The sequence below is a fragment of the Manacus vitellinus genome, unplaced genomic scaffold (assembly GCF_001715985.3).
Source record: "Manacus vitellinus isolate BGI_N305 unplaced genomic scaffold, ASM171598v3 scaffold_15_pilon, whole genome shotgun sequence".
NCBI classification, from domain to species: domain Eukaryota; kingdom Metazoa; phylum Chordata; class Aves; order Passeriformes; family Pipridae; genus Manacus; species Manacus vitellinus.
The window spans coordinates 16,639,980-16,661,243 of record NW_021939122.1 but is presented as its reverse complement, the minus strand read 5'-3'; the positions used below and the strand labels follow the sequence as shown (position 1 = coordinate 16,661,243).

The window sequence follows — 21,264 nt, the reverse complement described above, 5'->3', positions numbered from 1 at the left end:
AACCTCCCCTGGCGCAGCTTAAGACCATCTCCTATATCCTGTAGGACCAGCCGCTTGGAGCTGTTAGCACCGTCAGCGAACGTGTCGTTTCGTGGCCCTGGATCACAGCGGATCGCAGCCTTTCGGCGCCGCTGGCCCCGGACCCCCCGGTGCCGCCCGGCCGGTCCCGCCCCGGGCCCCGCCGGCTCCCCCCGGTCCCGCCCCGCTGCTGGCCGGGCCCGCCCGCCGCCGCCATCTTTGTTGATGTGTCAGCGCGCCGGGCCGGGGCGGCCGGCGGGGAACGGCACCGGAGCGCCGTGTGCCGCCATGGCGGGGCTGTTGTTCACCCTGCCGGCCGCGTAGCGAGCGGGTGAGGGTCGCGCCCCGGGAAAGGCGGGCGGGGGTGTGTATGTGTATGTTTATGTGTATGTGTGTGTACGTATGTGTGTGTGTGGGTACTCGGTGGCAGCGCCCCCCAGCCCGCGGGCGCTGCCGGGGTCGCCGAGAGGGCGGCGCGGCACCTGCGCCGAGGGCGCCGGGGCTCGGGGGACGGGACGGGACGGACGGCGCTGCCCGGCGGGTCGGGAGGGGCGGCGCGCAGTGATCCGCTTCGCTGTCGGCGGACGATAAACCCGGGGGGGACGTGGCCGCGGGGGCGGGAGGAGGAGAGAGGGAGGCAGACAGGCAGACAGACACACTTCCCCCGGGTGGCCGCGGCGGGGCATCTCCCCGTGCGGGTGGGGGCACTGGGCTGGCCACAGGTCCGTGGGTGAGGCACAGGGAGGTGGGAGCGCGGTGACACGGTGGCCGGGGGGTGCAGTCCTGCCTTGACAGCCCCCTCTCAGCCAGGACCTCCGGGCGGGCAGCGCTGGCTCCGGTGCTGGCTCGCAATCTCTTTGTTTCTTGACAGCTTTCTCCTCCACGGTGTTAATTAGGTTGTCCTGTTTCGTTTGGCTGCGTCTTGATTTCGCTGTATGGTTAAATAATTAGGTAACAAACCCCAGTAACTGTTAAGCCAGTATGAGGGTTATTTTTTAGACTCGGCTGTGGTGCTGCGGTACAGTGTGTCCTGGCTTTTGCGGATGGTATTTGCAAAAGCTGCTTGCCCTTCTAGGTTTGAAAGAAGGACTTCAGCGAGGTGATTATGATGTAGGCTTGCGGATTTTGGCTCTTATCCTGGAAAATAGTCTGCACAGGTGAGTCTGATATGTGTATACTGCCAGCGAGACTCTGGGCAGACCAGCAGTGGATTTCTTGTGAATTTGAAACCTGTGTGTAAGATTAAAAGTATGGCATTCCAGCTTTAGTGTTGGTTTGCTTTACCTTCTTGTAAAACTGCTTTTCAGAAGTCAAAATGTTGCAAGCAGAATGCAGTAAAACCTCACATGTGGCCGGTGTCTCAGAATGTTTTGTTGTATAAGGAAATTGTTGTAACAGCATGAGCCACAGCTGCTTTTCTCTATCTGCAAGGAAATGTAATCACTAGTAGCTATGAATGCTTGTGTTGCCATTGACTTTACAGAAGAGATGGTTAAGCTCTAGAAATATGGAAACTGAAAGTGAAGATGTTTCAAGAGGCCATAAGATGACATTTGAAATGACATTTTATGAAAAAAAACCCCAAACCTAGTTCTGTATTGCCTTTGAGTCCTCCTTTTTCTGAAAATCTTCCATCATCTATTCTTGTCTTGGCTTTAAAACAGTATTATTCTATCATTTTATAAGACTTTATTTGGGGTTGTTGACAGATGTTTGTTCACTTCAGTGTTTCAAACTGTTGAGAAAAGGACTGAAGAATCAAATACAGAGAGAGTTTTTTTAGGTCATAGTTAGCAGCTATGTTGCTTAACGCTACCCAAGGCTAATATTGGATTTCCCGAAGCTGGCTTTTTAAAGAACTATGAAAAATAGAAAGGCAAGTGTTTTTTTTCATTTCTATAGTGTTATTAGGCATGTTGAATCAGTAGTCTGCAAGTTTTGCTGATGTGTGGGTTCCAGGAGGCAATATCCTATACTTAGTTCTGGGCTGGCTTGTTCTGAACTGATTTTCCTATTGCCAAAAACAATATTGGAAAGCCTTATGGATAATTCTTATCTTCAAGTCATAGACCAAGACCCTGCTGGATCAGATTGAGGGTGAAAAAAAAAAGCATCAGAAACAAACTCGTGTCATAATAGGGGACAAAATCATGACTCTAATTTCAAGAAGTACATGGAATACTGGTTGATTTTTTTACTGTGATAATATTGGATATAATAATACCTCATATTAAGTAACAGAAGGCAGTCTTCTGTAGACTTACAGTTGACTTGTTCACATCCTTAAAGGACTGAAGTTTTTTACTCATTTGTTTCCAGGGATATTGGAGAAACTCTCTAGGAAAATCAGGTTTGAAAAGAGTAGAACCTTACCGTCCCCCTGAGTGGTGTTTTCCAGTATGCAGTGATCATGCAAATGGTAATGCCATGGTTGGAATTTTACAACCCTTTTGCATGTTCCGGGAACAAAGTGTGAAAAGAGCCATTTAAAGCAAACCTACTGTCATCTCCAATGCCAAATATGCTAAGATCTGTATTGTACAATGCCATAACACTACAGGTTTGTGAGAAGGTCTGCCAGGGCTCCAACTTCTGTAGTGTGAACAAGAGTTACAGCTTTGTTATAGGTGTAGAAGACCTGTCATAGAATGTGCGCTCAGTCGTAAATTTGATTTTTTTTATCCTCCCTTAAGACATTCTTCTTTGCAGAGGTGATGTTATCAGTGTCAGAATGTGAATGTGAACAGGGCAGTAGTAATAATGAGTGCCCTGGCTTCTACTGGCCCTGTTGTAAGCAAAGCTGCAAGGATGATGCTGAAATCTGAAAGGTTAGAGTAGTGCTGTTGCTGGCATTGCATTGGTTGCTGAAGTGTAGACTCATTTTCTTAACTTAAGAGTTGTTCTATGCTGAAGACATTGCAGTAACAGAAGGTTGCAAGTCTGTACGTAAACCCTTAAGTATCCAAGTCTTATGAAGGATGCTGTTGCTAGAATGTTGTTTTCCCCTGATAGATGAGCTTCCAACCTTCGGACTAGTGTGACAAAAAATAACACTCTCAAGGTGTACCCCGTGGCTTGTGATGGGAACAAATCCAGCCTCACTTGTTAAACCTTAACTGATGGACTTTATTTTCGAGTGGTGCTGTTACTTGACTCCAGACGTGGAGTTAATATGACCATATTATTAACACTTGCATGAGGTTGGTGGAAAACCTGGCGGTGCCCTGAAGGAATCATATGCTATTGTTCAGCTATCAAACTTGTGATGTAAGCAAGGATAAAGTTTGAGTAAACCTTTTCTTCTAAAGTAGTTGTCCCACATTCAAAGAATCGATAGAAATGCTGAGCTTTGCACCTTGGTGCTGGCATGAGGGGGTGCAGTTGGTGCTTAATAAAGTAAGATTAAAAAACTGAGAAAAGTAATTGAGATTAAGTATTAAACTGATAAAAGCAAGGAAATCCTGAGAGTACCCACTGTGTACATGCACTGCTCTACTCCCTTCCCTTCAAGCATATGCATCAAAGCAAGTCTTTGTGTGAGCTGAGTCAGGAGCTGTGTCAAGTTATGCCTGGGCTGGAGGACTTGATGTCCCAGTGCACAGCCAGCTTTTCCACTGTCTGTATTGCAGTCCTCGAGTGTTTCTGTGTGGATGGAGCCATGTTACATTGCATCTTCCTTCTCACCAATACCCCAGTAATCTTCAGTCTGAATTACAACAGTATCGTCTATTTGATCTTGGACAAATGTGAATCTGGAGAGCTAGTGTAGGTGGGACTCAGGTGTGTTTCTTTTTTTCCTGTGTATGTTCTCTGTGAATGCAGGAATACAGGAAGACCGTGAGTGTATGAGACCTCATGATCACCCTTGGTTTTGTTTGAAACACCAACTGTGGTGATCAACTGCATCTCTTCTTAAGCTTAAGAATTCTTAAATGGTGTGATGCTTTTCAGTCCAGTTCATCTCCTTTTATTGTGGGTCATCACTTCTAATTTGGGTGGCTTGCTGCTCTGATTAATGTTATGTGCAGAGTTGTAACCAAATGTTAGAACCTGAAACCAGAAGGATTTTTTTTGAAATTCATCTCTCACTAGATTATGTAAAATATCTGATTTTGTGGACCTTTCTATCCCAGTCCCTTTTGATTTAGTTGAAACCCTTGGTTTGTCCCTCTACAGAACTGCTGCGCAGTAGAGCTGCGTTTCTTATCTTGTCGTGTGGAATAGAACTTCTTTAGTTAAATCCTCTTTTTTTTTTTCCTGTTATAAACTTCAGTTGTAAATAGAATTATCTCTAGGATTTCAGTTTTTCTCTTCTGCAGTATTGCTGGTGACATAATGCTTAGTCTGGGAAAGTAATTTTTGTCAGAGTTCTTGTGAAAGATACCATACAAAATACAGGTTAAGTTGGGTATTAATTGGGAATAACAGTTAAGTCTGTTTTGCCAGTGCAGTTTGTTTTGCAATGTGTTGAGCAGTAGACGGTAGTTAAGGAAAAAGTGGCCTCAGAAAAAGAAACTGAAAACCTCACCCAACAAGTGAAGTAGAAAGGTATGTTCACTCTGTTCAGATTAGTTTAGGTGAAGGTATTATCAGGATTACCGTAAGATAAACAAACTGAAAAAAATATCTTCAATTTTATTTTTAGTCTTACTGTCATGGAAAATTCTTAGCAAGAGTTCTAGTGCAATGACAGGTTGGCACTGACTTGGAAAAGCTTGAATAATGATTATTATCTAGTAAAGATGTGAAAAGCTTTTGAAGAGAGGCATCTTGGGTTTTACAATGGAACAACCCCGCTATAAGAAGATAGAAGCATTTTTTTACCCCGGAATTTTTCTTTAGCAGATTTATTGGGTTGTCATTATATATATGGTAGCATGTAAGCTGTCCTACAGCTTCATTTCTTATCTGAGTATAATAGTTTGGAATTAAATCTAAATTGAAGTGGCAACTGATTCTAACAGTTGTCTGGTGGCTAATGGTTACTTTAATGTCTCTGTCTTAGGATAATGTGTTTAAAGATAATAGTACTTTATTATTCTGTAGTGATTCATCTAAGATTGTTTCTAATAAAATATATTGTAGTGTGATATCTAAAGGAGAGGAACAGTCCATTGTGGAACAAACTGTTCAGACAAATTATGGTCATTATAATAAATGCTATGGCATTTGTGGGACTTTTTTTACATATAACTTCCTAAAGTCTTACTTTGGTTACTGATAGCTTCATGTGTGTGCCTTGTCAAGAAAACTCTAAAAATCATTATTATTCTCTTCAGTGTTCTTCAGCCAATAAATACTAATTAACTCTTTGAAATGAAGTCCATCTCCTGTGTTACACCGAGTTATATTGCATCTCATTTTTAACTCGAATTTGCAATTGAAAACTGCTAAATCATTTGTACTTAGTCTTTTTGTTGCCCAGGAACTTTCAAGAGGGAAGTGGATTTGTAACCAAACTGTTCAAATGCTGCTGATGTGCAGTTTTTGCTTTTGTTGGAGGGTCTTCTGATGAGCATCTGAGCTCCATCAAAAACACTCTAATGACCGTTGAAATTTCAGTCATATGTCACTTCACTTCATAGATCATGAGTGGAAATGGAAGGCAGTATAAAAAAATTGTCCTTAGCAGATCCTTTAGTCTATACTGCAATGACTGGGGAAAGAGGCAACACATTATTGCAGTATAAATGATAACTGTGGTTTTGCTAAAGTTATGTATTTGTCTTTGCTTCATGAGCAGTAGTACATAGAGATGCTTCATTGAGTGCAATGAACTGCATGTAAAAATAAATCTTGTAAGTGGGAATCTTCAAAATAGATGTAAAATGCATGTAACATCCTCTTGGAAATTAATAACTGCATTTCAATCTGCTGTTGGGTGATACAGAAGACAGTGTTTTCTTTGCCAGTTATAATTTTATGAGGATAATACTTTTCCTTTAAAAAAAAGTCTGTTGTCCACACTCCCAGCTCTAGATTTGGCTGTTAGTTTGGACTTTTTTAGTAGCCTTTTGGTGTTTGTGTATTGGCTTTTGTTATTATTATTATGTCAGTTTTGAAAGGTTATGCAACTGAGTTAAAAATATTTCTGTTTTCAGATGTAACATATCAATGAACAGGCTTCTTGATGATTGGAGAGCTGTTGGAAAGCCAGAGTAATGAAATAAACAGTTTCTGGTATTTGTTTAGACCAGCTCCAGCTTCAGGTGCTTCAGTGCTCTACTTTGCTGTCTGAAGAATTGGAGGTGAACAAACAGGGCAATCATTGGGAAAGCATTACATTTCCAAGTGGTTTAACTGAGGTGTAGAATTTTCTGTTCATCTAACACTGGGCTATGCAGAGATAAAACCCAGAACTCTCTAGATGTGAAGGCAAGCTGTATGTCCACTTTCCTGAATTCAGTTTTACCAGAACCATAGTGATTCATAAATGTCTGCTTCTGGCACCTCCAGTATCAAAATGAAGCTGTTTTTTCCTCTCTTGTTCCTGCAATATTGGGATCTGCTAGCAAAAAAAATCTTTGTAAACCCATATATCAAACAAGCATTTTTTTGGTTGAATTGGGAAGAAGAATGCAGAAGAGTAGAGGTGTTTGTAAAATAACTAAGAATGTGGTACAGAGAACAGTAACACAGCACCTGGAATAGACAGCTCATTATTTTGAGGTTTTTGTAGTGCTACCTCAAGTTTTTTGGTCTGGTACTAGGGAAAAGAAGTAATGATTTGCTTTCACTGGGCAGTCTGAGGATGTTAAGAATAAACCCCTTTTATAGGTATCTTCATAAGAAGCTCTCCAAAGGACAGGCATTATCCCTTCTGGTTATTGACACTGCATGCTAAAGCTGAACTGCGTAGTTTGGAAACCAGAACCAATGCGGAAGGTTAGTGAGTATTACAGAGCATTTGAAGAGGCTACTGCTTAAGGGTGTTTGCTTAGACTTTTATGATGAATTTCTAGTGGAACTTGTCTTGAGAATGTGCCATCTTGTAGAGCCAAATAAAGAGTAACAGCAGCAATTTTGTGAGTTATCGATCCAGTTATTGAGAAAGAACGAGGAAGTAAGGATCGCAAATTACAACATAAAGAGAATGACTCTGAAGCAATTTCAAGGGCCTTATTATCTAGGTAGGTTTTTCCTGTAAACAGGTGGACTTTGTTTAGAGGTGTGTGGTGTTGTCTTAGCAAGTTCACAGCACACACTGCAGTGACAGAGGAACTCTGAGTGCTGAGTTGACATCCATGTAAGAGTGGGAGGGACTTCTGTGAACATGGGCTGCTTGTGTCAGCGTCACCAGATTTTTCTGTCACTGAGCTGCTTGCCTGGCCAGGTCATGGTACTTAGGACCCTCCTGACTGTTGGAGTCAGCTGCCCATGAGCCATGGAGTACTTCATCTCTCCTGGTCCCCCACCTGCTCTCTGAAATGCATCTTATCTGTATTGCAGCTTTGAGTAATTTTGAGACTTTAGTCTATTATTTAAAGGAAGTTTGAGTACTCTGCTGTGACGGATCTGAAATGAAAAGAGGAAAGCTTTGTAAATTTACCTTGTACTTCTGTTTAAAGATGAGCTTGTTTCATAGCCTAAAAAACCTGGTTTTTACATATCCAGAGCTGAAGAGCACATATGGTCTTAGCTGATGTGAGAACTGTTTTTTCGTGATTTTGTGGATTGTTTGTGTACTTGTTTGGAGAGCAGATGATTCCCTCTTCATCAGTGACTCTGCTACAAGACCTCTCTTAGGAACACAGCTATGAGTGAAAAACACGTACCCAAAGATGATACAAACCCATTTCTTGTTGAGTGGAGCTGACATAATTGACTGCTACTGTCCATTATATTATGTAATGTGTGGTTGAATGTGTCTCATGTACAGTGAACTACATTTACTGTATTAACTTCCTGTTACTCCCCTTTCAGAAGGTTTTGTGCCTCAGAGTCACTTATCTCAATGCTCTTCACTTTCTTTTCAACCCTGGGTTGAACAAGGTTTTGTGTGTGCACACACCCATGAAGCCTCTCTCTCTGCAGTATTTTTAAGCTTTGTAGCATAGTTTTTTTTCTTTTAAAGCAGTAATTTTTATTTCTGAAGACCATGACCATCAATCTGTTTGCTTACAGAACCACCCCAGGCACACACTTCTGTCATTCTTTAATCTCTTTGTTGTTAAAGAGCCCCACTGCGATAGTTACTAGGTGACAAGGCACACACTTTATTTTTTCCCCTTGTTGTTAGTGAGTTCTTCTAGACAGCCTCACCTCAGCAAATGCTTCCTATAGTTATAATTTGTTATGTTCCTTTAGATGTCCTCTTGCATGTATTTTAAAATTGGCTGAAGCAAAGTAATTTCCTCCTTGCCTATTTACAAGTTAAGTGTTCATACTTTAGATCAAACTATCTATTTTATGAAATTAAAAGTTAGAGTTAATAGGGAAGTCCTTTGTAGTCAGGGATTTAAAAAAATCATGTTTGCATTAAATAGGAAGATTGAAAAGACAGGCAGTTTGAAATGACATAATATTGAATTAAAATGTACCAGATCCTCAGCACGTGCCTGTACTCACAGGATAGCAGACTACAGTTGGGACAGGTTGTGTTCCTAATTAGATCTGTGCAGACAGTAGAAAGCATATAGGGAATTGCTTTCATCATGAATTACCTTTCAGTGGCTGGGAATTAGCAGTACTGGAATAGAGGAGGGGGGAGAAGGATTTTCAACTGGTACAGTGGATGAGCAGGCAAGGATGAGGGTGTCAATGGCTTTCCTAAAAAGTAGGAGTGTATGTACTTTTCAGCAGAGGAAAGGGGAGGATTGACTGTTGCAGACACTGCTTTTCTCTGTGCCAGTGAATGGACTCTGAAGTGAGAATTCACTGTTAAAGCATAACCTTCTCTGTACTGCTGCTGAAGGTGGCTACAGGAAATATTTTTCTTTTTTTTTTTGTTTTGCATCTTATAGAACCATGTATCAAGATTTTTGATGTTCTACCAAGCTAATCAATACTTATGTTGTAGAAGATACTTTCTTGAAGAGCTTAAATGAATGGTTGTCACATTTGTTGCTATTTTTATCATTTGGTTAGCTATTAATAGAGGATGCTTATATTGTGTAACAAAGGAAGTGAATGAAAAAATTGCTATTTCCTGAGTATTTGCATTCCCTTACATACCTGTGAGACCTTTCTGTCTTAGAAAGCTGTTGTGTTGTCCACTTAATGTATTGGCAGGCTCTCTGCTCCCTGCTTTTGATTCCAGTCACTTGTGCTATCAGCAGTTCAGCAGATAAGCACATCTCAATTTAAGTAGCATGACAAATGGTTGTAACCCTTGCCAGTACCAACCTTTAATGTTTTGTGTCCTGTGGCTGCTGTTTAACTACTTATCCATTTTAAATTTTACTTTAGGACTTGGAGATCCTCTGTGCTGATGCAGATTTAAACTCTAGTTTTGTGAGTAATGAGGAAAAGTATATATGGGCGTTGCATCTTTGAAAAACACATCTCTGATGAGAGAAAACAGTATATCTTCAAGAAAAAGGCAAACTTTTGCTTTTGAAGGGTACAGTCTGTATTCTGATGTATATATACAGGGAGATGTTTTGTTTGCTTGTGAAAATGCGGCCCAAGGGCCCATTAATCTGCAAAGTGAGTCTGTCTGAGCTGTGCTCCTGTTCCTCATTCTCTGCTGCTCACATCACCACATTTTCAGTTGCTGCGTTTCCATTTGCTTTGGTTTTTGTTGCTGCATTGTGGGAAAACACAGCCGGCTGTGTCCTCAGCTGTGGAATAGGGGCAGGGACACGGGGAAGGTGTGTTAGAGTGTCAAACTAATTGTGAGCCGTAAATCAGAGAGGAGGAGGAGGACTGGTCAGACCAGTTGTTTGAGTGCAAAGAGTCCTGTCACAGCAGCAGCAAAGTGTTACAGGCCGGTGACAGAAAGCTTTTCACATGCTGCACTAGATGGATGGAAGTTATTCACGGTATGTGAGCAAGCAAGCTTGGGCTGGGCTGATCTCAGAATGCCAGTTGGAGAAGTTCCTGCTCGGGCTTTTAACCTGACTTGGTAGTGATTACATTATCTGTGGCATGGGGAGCAGAAGGGACATACACTGTGAGGGTGAGACAAACGTCACATGGAGGGCATTAGGAACAAGACACTTGTGCTGTATTGTTAAGATGAACATCAGCCCTGAGGAAGGAGCAGAGCAGGTGGTTGAAGGTGAAAGCTTAGCAAAACAGTGCAAGAAGGTCATCCAGTGCTCACCTGGCACTTTGCTGTCAATCAACACACTGTGTGCTTGTTTGATGTTTGAACATATCATTACATAAACTAGTTCACTTGCTTGAGTCAAGATTTGCCTTTTTTGATAGTTTTTGATGCCTTCTGAAAATCACATAACAGGCACTAAACTATTGTGTTTTCTTAAAGTGCAATATTACTTAACCTTAGTACTTTCCTGATTTTGGAAAAATCATTTGTAAGGCTGAGTAGGATGATAGACAATTGATATTAAACCTGGAAAGGCATGGAGCTGCTATCAAATGTGTAGCTGGTATCCAAATAGTATCTGCAACTTGCTATATTTGTGTGTTTGATGTAAAACAGTCAGATATTAGCATGTCTCATTTCAGCTAGCTACTGCTAGGCTGGCAGTGTTGATCCTTTTAAGCTTCTTTCACACAAAACCTTTTGCTTACAAAGCCATGAGCCTTTCCTTTAGTAGAATTACTGCAGTTTTCTGTCTCTGGCATTACAGAGGAGGTATCTGCTATACTCAGTTGCCTCAGGGAGGCACAACAAACTTTGGATGTTCAAGAGACATTTGAATATCAATGTGAACTTGCACTGCTCCACAAACTTCCACTTTGTCTGGAAGTTTCTGATGTGAATATAAATTGTGATCCTGTGGTCAACTGTTAAGTTCAGTTTCTGTTTAAAAGTTAGTAATTAGAATACAAAAAATAATACTATTCAGTGACAGTAGGAAAAAAAAAATCTATGTATGTCATGAACAGATTCAGATAGATTTGAACAGATAAGTCTAAAATGCAGTGTATTGGAATCAGAAAGACTGGGAACTTAATGTGGTAAATTTTATTCTAGGTGCTATTGAAAATTCAAGTAGGACTGTAGGGAACACTGAATCATAATTTACTTTTCACGCTTTAACCAATTGGTATAATCACTGCTCAAATTCTTACATTTGATACGAAACCTGCACTTTATTTATGATTGATATTAACTGTAAGCTATTATGGATATAGAGTAGGTGGCTTTTTTTTTTTTTTTTGCTCTGTGACTAATTGAGTTGTGCAAATAATTGTATTTCTGCTTCCATGTAGATTAATCTTTCTCTTTAATTCACAGTGTTGTTTATAGAAGGAAGTAACACAATAAGAAAACTTAGTGACCTCCCTAATGTGCTCTCTTAACAGGGATGTATTTTTCACTTGTTACTTTCAGATGAAGATAAACACCACCCAGTTTGCTGACTGGAGGGGAAATTTTAGGTATAACAACCAACACAGAAGTTCATGTATCTGATTCTACCACTTTTTTCTTGTGGAAGTGGTGAACTGCAGCAGCTGGGCAGTCATGAGCAGGGTTGAGGCAGTAGTACCTCAAACAACTACATGTTTTTGGAGATTTTATAACGCTTTAGAAGATACTTTATAAAAGGCTTAAAATAAGCTAAAAACCCCTCTGATCATTCTATAGAAAGCATCAGCAAGAACTTAGACTGGAGTAACTGCTATGGAAAAAAATACCTCAGTACCTCAGCTTTATGCTAATATAATAGTTCTTTTACAGCTGAATGGATAATAAACTACCTATGACGAGAGGGAACACTTACTAGAAGGTGAAATTTTCTTCCATCTTAACTGTATCATTTGCAAATTATCTTATGGTTATTGACTGTATTAAGTGCACCAGTCTCAAAGCATTGGTTCTTACTGGCTTTTTAATTAAGTAGGACCTAACGTGTTCTGCTACTATCAAACTGAGCATAACTGCAAAAAAAAGTATTCATTCTTTTGATTACACATTGAGATTGTCAGTTGAGGTTTTTTTTGTTTTAGAATATCAGTAGTACACTGTGAGCTTTCATTACTAGCAGAAGTTACCAGAGATTAGATAGGTTCCAAAAGAGCGTTTGTTTGGACTGCACAAACCAAGTAGATGGATTTCTTGTCTCCAGTGTTGACCAAACATAAATCATTTGAAGCAAAGAGGAATCAAGGAGTTTATTAATTATTGGAGATGTGTTTGTAGAATTCTCTGATTCCCCTTCTCTATTCTCATTTGTACCTGTCCCTTACTATTTGTTCATGTTGATTTGTAGGGAGTTAGAGATTGTGGCACTGAGGTTTTTTGCTTTAAAACCAAAAGGGAAAAGTGGTTTGCATGTTACTTAATAAATGTTTAATTCTTGTTTGATTACTTGTGACTCTTGTCCAGTCATGACGTGTTCCCTTTCGTACTCTCAGCCATATGCTCAGTTTTTGCATATGCTTTTCTCTTGTTGATTAAGTGGCAGTTGTAGCTCAGCTGTTGGTTTCAGGTCTTGGTGGTAGATGTTTTGTGTAGTGGTATTTTCTGGTAGAAACAGCTGGGCTGAAGGTGCTGCTTTCTTTCCTTAGCTGATTTTTATACCTAATAGTGCAAGGTCATAGTGGTAACAATTAGTGACAGACCTAATGGGACCTACTTATCCTTCTGCTTTAGCAATGTGAGCCTTAGTATGGAATGTTGGCTAATAAGGCAGGACTAGGGGGAGTGGAGCCAAGCAGTACAAAGGGGTTTACTTTCAGACTGAGGCAAAGGGCAGGGCACGGAGCATGGAGCTGAGTGACTTGGATTGTGTGGCTGTGTGAGGGAGAGCTGAACAAATGAGAAAGCAAGGGTGAAAACAAGTTTGATGTGGCAAGGTTACTGCTTTCTTTGAGACAACTGTTGGAATAGCAGAGTTGAATTTATAAATGAAGAATTTGCTTTGTTTTTAAGTAGCCTAATTTATCCAGTATAGGGGGATAGGGCTGCATCTAAAAGTTAGGATTGCTGTAATGAATTTCTCCTAATGGAAATAAGGGCTTCTTGTGCTTGCTAAAATTGCCAGGCACCTGACCATCTGGAAATCCTGAAAAAGAAGATACAGTGTTATACCCAGGCTCTTCCATAACTGTTCTGGCTATTGGCATCTCAAGATGGTGTCCTATTAGTAGAACGCTTTCTGCAGAGCTTTTCAAGTCTTCTAATATTTGCTCTGCAAGCTACTTTTTGAGAGAGCAGATCTGCCACAGACCATCTGTGCTCTTCCACAGGGGATTTTGGTTTCTTGAAAGCAGATGGGAAAAGAGAATCTCACCCCCATCCTCCCCCAGTCCCTTCCCTTGGGTTCCTGGGTACAGACACATTTGCTGTATGACTGCTGAGTGAGGATGTGACAGTAAGGAAGTTGAATATTCTGGCTCGCTGAGGGGGGGAGGTCACCCTATGTTGTAAAAATGAGTAAGTCAAGACATATTGTTGCTTTCAAATAATTTGTACGAAAGTGAAAGCTGTAAGATTCTAGATGGTTACTTTTTTTGTCATTTTATGTCTGAAGTGCTTTTCAGAGGTGATTACTTGGAATTTTTGTGGATTTAAATGGTAGAATTATTAATTCTAAAAATCTGGTGGTGGTTTTATTGTCTTGGCATTTACTGTTTCACTAATTGCTGTTTGTTATCCCTGATTTCTCACCTTGTTTTAGAAAAACTTAATATTGGAGCATTTACTTAAAAGTTGTGCTGAAAGAGCAACAAACTCTGCATAACACTTAGCATAATGCCTTGAATTTTACTTATAAAGTAGCCTTTATCTCCCCTCAGTCTCTTTTGGTTGTGAATATAATATGTTGTGTAATATGAATTCTACATCTAGATTTCTGAAGGAAGATTATGGAGGAACATTTACCGGAAATGCAAAGCACACTGGAGTCAGTCAGTCTGTCGGATGATGCCTCTTTCAAGACCCCAGATAATGAGAAGTGTGATAAAACATCTGGAATGGAGGACTGCTCAAGCATCAGTTATACTGGAGATGTTGCTAGTGTCTTGGAAAGGGAATCGAATTTGCCCTCAGATCAGGATTCAGCAGCTGTTGGCATAAGCAGCAATGGGGGCCCAACAGCAGGAGAGCAGCAGAGTGGAGGGACAGACTGCTGTGCCAATACCTACTGTGAAAGAAAGGTAGAAGGCACCACGAAAACAGAACATTTACCTACTGAAAAACTTGAACAACACAATCCAAAAATTAACCAGACTGAACAATCATTAATGGAAATATTACAGGATCTAAGGGAGGAGTCTGACTTCGTGAAAAAATCGAGCGATAAAATCTATTTAGAAAGCCCTTTCGACACAGACTGCACAAAGAAGCTTATTTCCACAATACATCAGACTTCCTCACAGGAGGATTTGCTAAAGGAAATAGAATCTGAACTCTTATCCACGGATTTTTCAAAGGAGCGAAAACTCCCAAATGGTGTGCAGAAGGGTGAACATGCCTTGGCTGTGTTTGAAAAATGTGTGCAAGACAAATACCTGCAGCAAGAACAAACTATAAAAAAGTGAGTATTTGAGTATGCTCATCACAGGTGAAGGTTTGTACCGAACAGTTTCGGCTGTGTGTTGTGTGCATCTGCATATAACATTTTGATATGAAGCAAATTGTCTCTTGAGTTGTTAAAAGGATAGTTAATGAGCTTTTTCTAATTATATTCTCTAAGCGAGGAATTATTTTTACTTGTGGGATGTACTTGTAAATAAAAGCGTGTGCTTAGATATCTGAATACTGGCAGAATTTGGCAGGAACTGAATAGCCAACTGTATCATTGAATAGCCTGCCAATGTCTAGAATTGCTTAAATACTGTAAAATTAATGGCGAAATACAGATAGTCCGGGATTCGTTCAGTGCATATGTGTCTTGGGAGAAATGAATCTTTGTAAGTACTAACTCCCACAGTGTGCATTTTATTTATGTTTGAAATTGCCTGTTTCCTTTTCGAGTAATATTCAATCTCTTGTCATAATCCAGCAAAGCTGTTAACCAGCTGAGAACTATTCTTTGAGTTGGAAGTGTCATATATAGATGAACCAATGTCTTCCCACATTTTATTGGACAGCTTCTGAAGTACATGGCTTATAAACTTTGCTGTAATGATCTGGGCTTAATAGTTCTACCAGACAGTGTGTACAACATGAAGAATATTTCTGTTCATCAAAAGCTTGATTTCATGATCCCTTACTTGGTGTTTCATGTTTTGTTACCGCCTTAAAAATGTTTGGGTGTTTTTGCTAACAAAATGTAGCCTCTAATTTCATATTTATTCCTTTTCCCAGAGCTGGAAATGAGTGTCCTGCTTTTCATATAAAGCTCTCAAATACCATGATATGGGAGGACATCAGAAGAAGGGAAACCAGATAGAGGGAGAGTCCCAATAGGGAAAATGTTCTCTTACACTTCACCAGTTAACCTGAGAAATCATAAATGTGAGGAAAGTCAATTGATGACAGGAAGGCATGAGAATGCACAGTTAGACATTGAGTAGTTACAGAGGAGGAGTGGAATCTGAAGTGATGGGTGTGTAGATAGTTGTAATTCCAGGAGTTCATGAGGTAATGAGTTTTACTTGTTTAAGGTAAACTCAGACAGGTCAGCATTTTCAGCCGTGGACCAATTACTTCCTTAAAGACAACTGTTTATATATATATGTACATGTTATGTATACACACAGAAGGCTTTTTATATAAATATATGTTTGGTCTCTCCAGCTGAACTCATTTGACTCTTGAGGTCACCTGAAGGGTGTAAAACTGCTGTGGAATATGTCATGGTTGGTCCAAAGAGTATTCTGGGTTGTGTTTATTTTGTCCCTGACTTTTATGATCAGCAGAATTTTTTGTAACATTGTTCTGAAAATAGCCAAGTTCTCTCCTATGATCGGATCTAAATATATATGTGAGCAGCTATGGCATAAATTAAGAATTTGTAATCCTGGAATATTCATTAATAGATCAAAACCAGATCACAGGTGCTAAGCTGTCTTTCGCTGGTTTCTACTTCCTTATAATTTAGGAGATTAGTTTGTTTAGAGAAATTTTTTTTCAACAGAGTGGAGCTAAAGATGAAAATATATGTGTAAAGGGATATTTAAATATTTTCTCCCAGGTAAATGCATGCCTTCCACAAATTCATGCAGTTAGTGGTCTAAAATACCCACCATCTAACAGATCTGCAAACATGTAAATATATTTGAGACCTTTTATTCAGCAGTTCTGATAATGTAACTTCTGAGTTTTATGCTAGAAGGTCAAACTACGTATGTGGTGGCTTCAAACAGCTGAGCTAAACTGGAACTATTGCTAAAAATTGAATTTTATAAGGAGCATGAGCATGACACTTGTTATATACCTACTTAGGACTTAAAAGAATCAGGATTCCATTTCTTACCAGGCTGTGAACTTCCAGGGGCACTCTGGGTACTATTCACTTCATTAAGTGAATAAAATCTCCATGTTTGCAGACATTTGACTGGTGGAACTGTCTGACTGGAAGTTACTGTCTTACATGTACCTTAAAATTACTAACATAGATAACTCTGGAGTTTCAGAGAGTTACCAGATGTCTCATGTCATCTGTATCACAACAACTCCAAAATGCTGGAAACAAGCAATTTCCTCACAAGGAAGATGCTGCTTGCTGGTTTGGAGTTAAGTTTCACAGGCATAAAATTATTCTGAGGGTTTTTTTGTAAGGCTTTCATGAATTTTATTAGAATTTCTGGCTTCCCAATAAAATTTGCAGATCGAAGAGCAAAAATCATGTATCTCAAAACTGAAAACAAACAACAAAAAAACTGATGTACTTTGTTTTTAATTTCTTTTTTTTTTTCTTTACAGGTTGATTAAAGAAAATAAAAAACATCAGGAACTGATTTTGGAAATTTGCTCAGAAAAGGACAACTTAAAAGATGAGCTGAAAAAACGAACAGAAACAGAAAAGCAACACCTCAGCATTATTAAGCAGGTACAGATAACAAAACAGAAGTGCTGGTTAGTATCTCACCTGTATATAGTGTCACTGTTGCCACTGTTTAATAAGACATGATCCCTGGTAGCACAAAGAAGGAAGGGATGCCAGGGCATATTATTCTGAACTTTTTAAGAGGATAATTCTGTTCTTCTATTTCAAGAAATTGTTTGAAAGCCTTTAGTGTCTTTGGATAAACTGACTTTGTATACAAGCGTTTCCTCAGGGACTTGTTAGAACCACGAAAGGCCAAAGAGGAACATGGTGTGTGCATTGGTGTGGGCTGGTCTCAGTGTGGGAATAAAAGGTATCACATCAGGTGTTACAAACCTATCTGCTGATATCCCTACAGTTGGTTGGCCAGCTGATTACAGATTGTATCTTGGAAATCTGACAAGAGATAGTATTTAAAATACTAATTTCTGTTTGTCAAAGTAGTGGTGACTATCCTGGTTGTCAGGTTTCTCTGTTAATGTCTGCATCACACAGAAATCTGTTCATAAAACAGTTGTCAGGCTTATAGTTCCAGAGGAATATATTAATGTGTCTAGAAGCTTAGTCTGGCTGTAGTTTGCTTAATTTCAAAGAGTCTTTGAAAATCCGTGATGTGATTGAAAATGGAATTGAAAGATCTTATTTTTAGGCTACTAATTAGAGTTGCTTGTGCCTGAATAAATCAGTATGAGCAGCTCACTCATTTTCTTTAGTCTGTGTTTCCATGATAGCACTGTATGATTTCATGAAGGTATATCATGCAGCAATTGCTTTATCCCATTCTTAAAAAAAGCATTTGTGAGGGAGTTTGTCATATTACATGCTTGCAAGAAATTTCAGAAAATATTGTCTTGGAGTGTAATAGTTTTATATGGTGGTTGGATAGCACCTGGAGTTGTAAGATACATTGCTGTGATACACTTGAGTCTTCTCATTTGTGATTGTGAGTGTTTTATTGTTCGAATTTCTGAATTAGTGTTTTCTGATAACTTTCAAGTAAATGAAAGCTTGGCTGCACTAGCAGCTCCAAGCAAACTGTGCATGCTTTTATGTGTAAAACTTCTTGTATGGCCAGTGATGAATTTGAAAAGCTGAACAGAGTGTGATCAGGTCATGGTGCAGTAACAGAAGCATTTTAGGTGGTTCTTGCCTGTTATGTAGCAGCTTGGAATTGCACAAAAATGTAAGACACTGACCCTGAGATCTTGCCCCTTCTCTCCCCAAGCAAACAAAAACCCATAATCTTGGTGAGTTGGCTTTCCCCTGGGACAAGGGGATAATCTTTAGGCACAATTTGAACAAGGTTTGGGCAGTATCACAGCTTTATGTAGCCACCTCGCTGCTCCTACTGGACTTGCATGACTTGGCAGCGAACACGTTCTGGGAAGTGTTCCAGTTAACGTGGGTAATTATTCTTCATCCTGATCAGGTCTCTGATTTGGTTCACTAGGTGGCTAAAAAGAGTGCCAGCACAATGACTAAGGTCCTCTTCATTTGCTGAGTTATTTTTCAATGGATTAATTCCCAGTCCAGTTCAGTATGGACTGCTTTGCTGGCAAGGTGAAGGATATGGCACAGGGAATAGGAACAAAAAAAGGGTGGAAGGTGAAGCAACTTAAGATAGCAGCCAGCTCTGCTCCTGCATCTCAGCACTTGCTGTCAATCTGGTTTTTTTTGTGTAGTAAATTACTGTGCCTTGTGTTTTACTTGATTTGATGCATCTTCAGTCTCACTGAAGATGAGAAGTGACATCTTTCATGCTTTTACTGTCATGCAAAAGTAGATGTTGATATGGGTAGTTGCATCTTGACAAGTGTAAAATACAGGTAAATATCTGTTGAAGCATCTAATTTTGTGTGAAATGTTCCTGCCTGTATAAAACATGATCAAAGTGTTATTTTCCCTGTAATTATATCATAATGTTGTCTTTCAGCTGGAAGCAAGAATAGAAGAGCTTAATAAAGAAGTGAAAGCTAGTAAAGACAAACTTGTAACTCAGGATGCAGCAGCCAAAAATACTATTCAGCAGTTGCATAAGGAGATGGCCTTTCGAATGGAACAGGTGATATAGAAAACCTTAAATTATTGAAAGTCTAATGAAAGAACTTGGTTCTTGTAGGAAACATGTTGGATCACTCGGTAGGGCAAAATTTTCCAAAATTGGAATCAGGGTTAAACATGCATTTTTGATAACTGGTATCAGTGAATTTCCAAATAGCAGTTAACACTATAGAGAGCCTGATAACTCTTTTTAAAAATTTGTATTTTTATATGTATGGAATTTAGCCCTCAAGGAAATCTCATTTTTCTTACCTCTAAGCTGAATTTGATTCAAAAGGAGCTAAAAACTGGAAGTAGCTTTTTTCAGACAGGCTATCAAAAATTTAATATTTTTCTCAACTCCAGCACAAAGCTGTTATTTTGTCTTTATGTATTACTGAGATTTTTTTTCCCTTCTTCATATCATACTATGCCAGTATTTTCTCTGTTGAATGTATTCTAAAGCTTGGTATGTGATTTTTTTTTTTCCCTAATTTGAAACAGAATTTGTTAGTGCTGGGGTGAAGGGAATCTATAAAAATAAGTCACTGAAAGTAAGCCATCTGTAATATAGTCCACTGGAAAATGATTGTGCAGTTGGCATGTGGATGAGGGTAGAAAGAGGACTGGTACTGAGTATTTGCAAAATTATTTTATTACTAAAACTTCCCAAATACACTTCCTTCCTTCTGAAACAACAAATTATATACCAAATTACTGATGTATTGATAACTCACTTGAGATGTTTAGCTGTGAAGCTGCAGCTCCTTAGACACATATGCACCATTAGAAGTATGTGTCATTGCAGTGCTTAAGAGGGATCTAATGGTAATCTTTGCAAAACTGGAGTTTTTGAGTCCTGCCTTATTATGCTACTCTACTGCAATACTGAAAATATCCAGTAGTGTCTTACAAAAGTTAATTATGAAATACAAGAATGATTCATTCTGTTTTGGTATTTTTCAAGGCAAACAAGAAATGTGAGGAAGCACGCCATGAGAAGGAAACAATGGTGATGAAATACGTCCGAGGGGAGAAGGAGTCACTTGACCTCCGGAAAGAAAAGGAGATCCTTGAGAGAAAAGTGAGAGATGCAAACAAAGAAATAGAAAAGCATACTAATAAAATCAAACAACTTTCTCAGGAAAAAGGAAGGTTGCACCAGCTCTATGAAACTAAGGTACACTAAGTTTTGCTGTATGACTGGAGTGAATGATTAAAAGCGCTGTCAGAACAACCTTATCACTTGTTTGCTCTTGTAGTTGGTGAAAGAAACCTGCTTTCATTTGGTTTTGCTGTATAGCTGTGAAAGCACCTTTCCTCCGAGTGAAGGGGAAGAAGTTACTGAGTTCTCATTGTCATCTTTTTGAAGTTCCTTTTAATATTTCCCTGAATATTAATTTGTGAAACATGGATTTTTTTTTTCTTTTTACAAAATTGAAAAGACTATTTGTTGCAGATATCTAGATTTTGAGGTAATTTCTAGGTTGTTTGGGTTTTTTTTAAAGGCTGCAATGCCATTAAATTATTGCAGTCTTTTTTTGCTGTTTTTCTGTGTTTAAGCTCTGGACTTCCTCTTTTGTAATACTAAAAAGTAATAATAAAGCAATAGGATTTTTCAGGCCCAATTCCAAAAATTTGCCTTTTTTTTGTTTTTAGAAAGCAGTGAGAGAGAACTATTAAATTATTCACGTCTTTTTGTATTGTGCTTCACAGCTGTGTTTTGCAATTCTATTTCATCTGAAAGATCCAAAAATTGATAAATGACAAGTCATCAAACTTATATTTGGGCCTCTTCTGAGCAATTGTAATATGCTCTGAAGGATACCTCCTAATAAAAGTACTAAAAATTATGCTTCTGAAACAAAAAAAAAAATCACCTTTGTGTTCTCTCTCACATGACTAGGAAGTTGGGAGCATGACTTCAGGTTTACCAAACAGAACTTAACATACTGTCTATGTTTGTAATTCCTGATGGTTACACTAGAGCCCTACAGGAATTGTGCTGCTTGAAACTCTATTTGTAGGATGAGAGTATTACTTCAGGAATAGTTAAGAAATTTGGCTTAATGCAGTAGTTTGTGGATACTGATGATCTGGAAGGCCACACCAGCAGTGTGTTTCTGTTAACATC

General features: G+C 39.3%; 1 protein-coding gene across 2 annotated transcripts in view; it reads left to right on the top strand.

Moving 5' to 3' along the window:
- Window positions 1-240: 240 nt before the first annotated feature.
- The window catches only part of CCDC186 (coiled-coil domain containing 186), a 36,087-nt gene continuing 15,063 nt past the window's right edge, over window positions 241-21,264 (top strand). Inside the window, exons 1-6 of one of the 2 annotated variants that reach the window (XM_029958493.1) lie at window positions 242-349; window positions 1,094-1,175; window positions 13,946-14,633; window positions 16,967-17,093; window positions 19,024-19,152; window positions 20,098-20,310. In XM_029958493.1, the coding sequence (XP_029814353.1) occupies window positions 13,963-14,633; window positions 16,967-17,093; window positions 19,024-19,152; window positions 20,098-20,310 (1,140 nt within the window). In that variant the 5' untranslated portion in view covers window positions 242-349; window positions 1,094-1,175; window positions 13,946-13,962. Of the gene's footprint in view, window positions 350-1,093; window positions 1,176-13,945; window positions 14,634-16,966; window positions 17,094-19,023; window positions 19,153-20,097; window positions 20,311-21,264 lie in introns of both variants that reach the window. The other variant, XM_018069335.2, reaches the window with a different exon arrangement.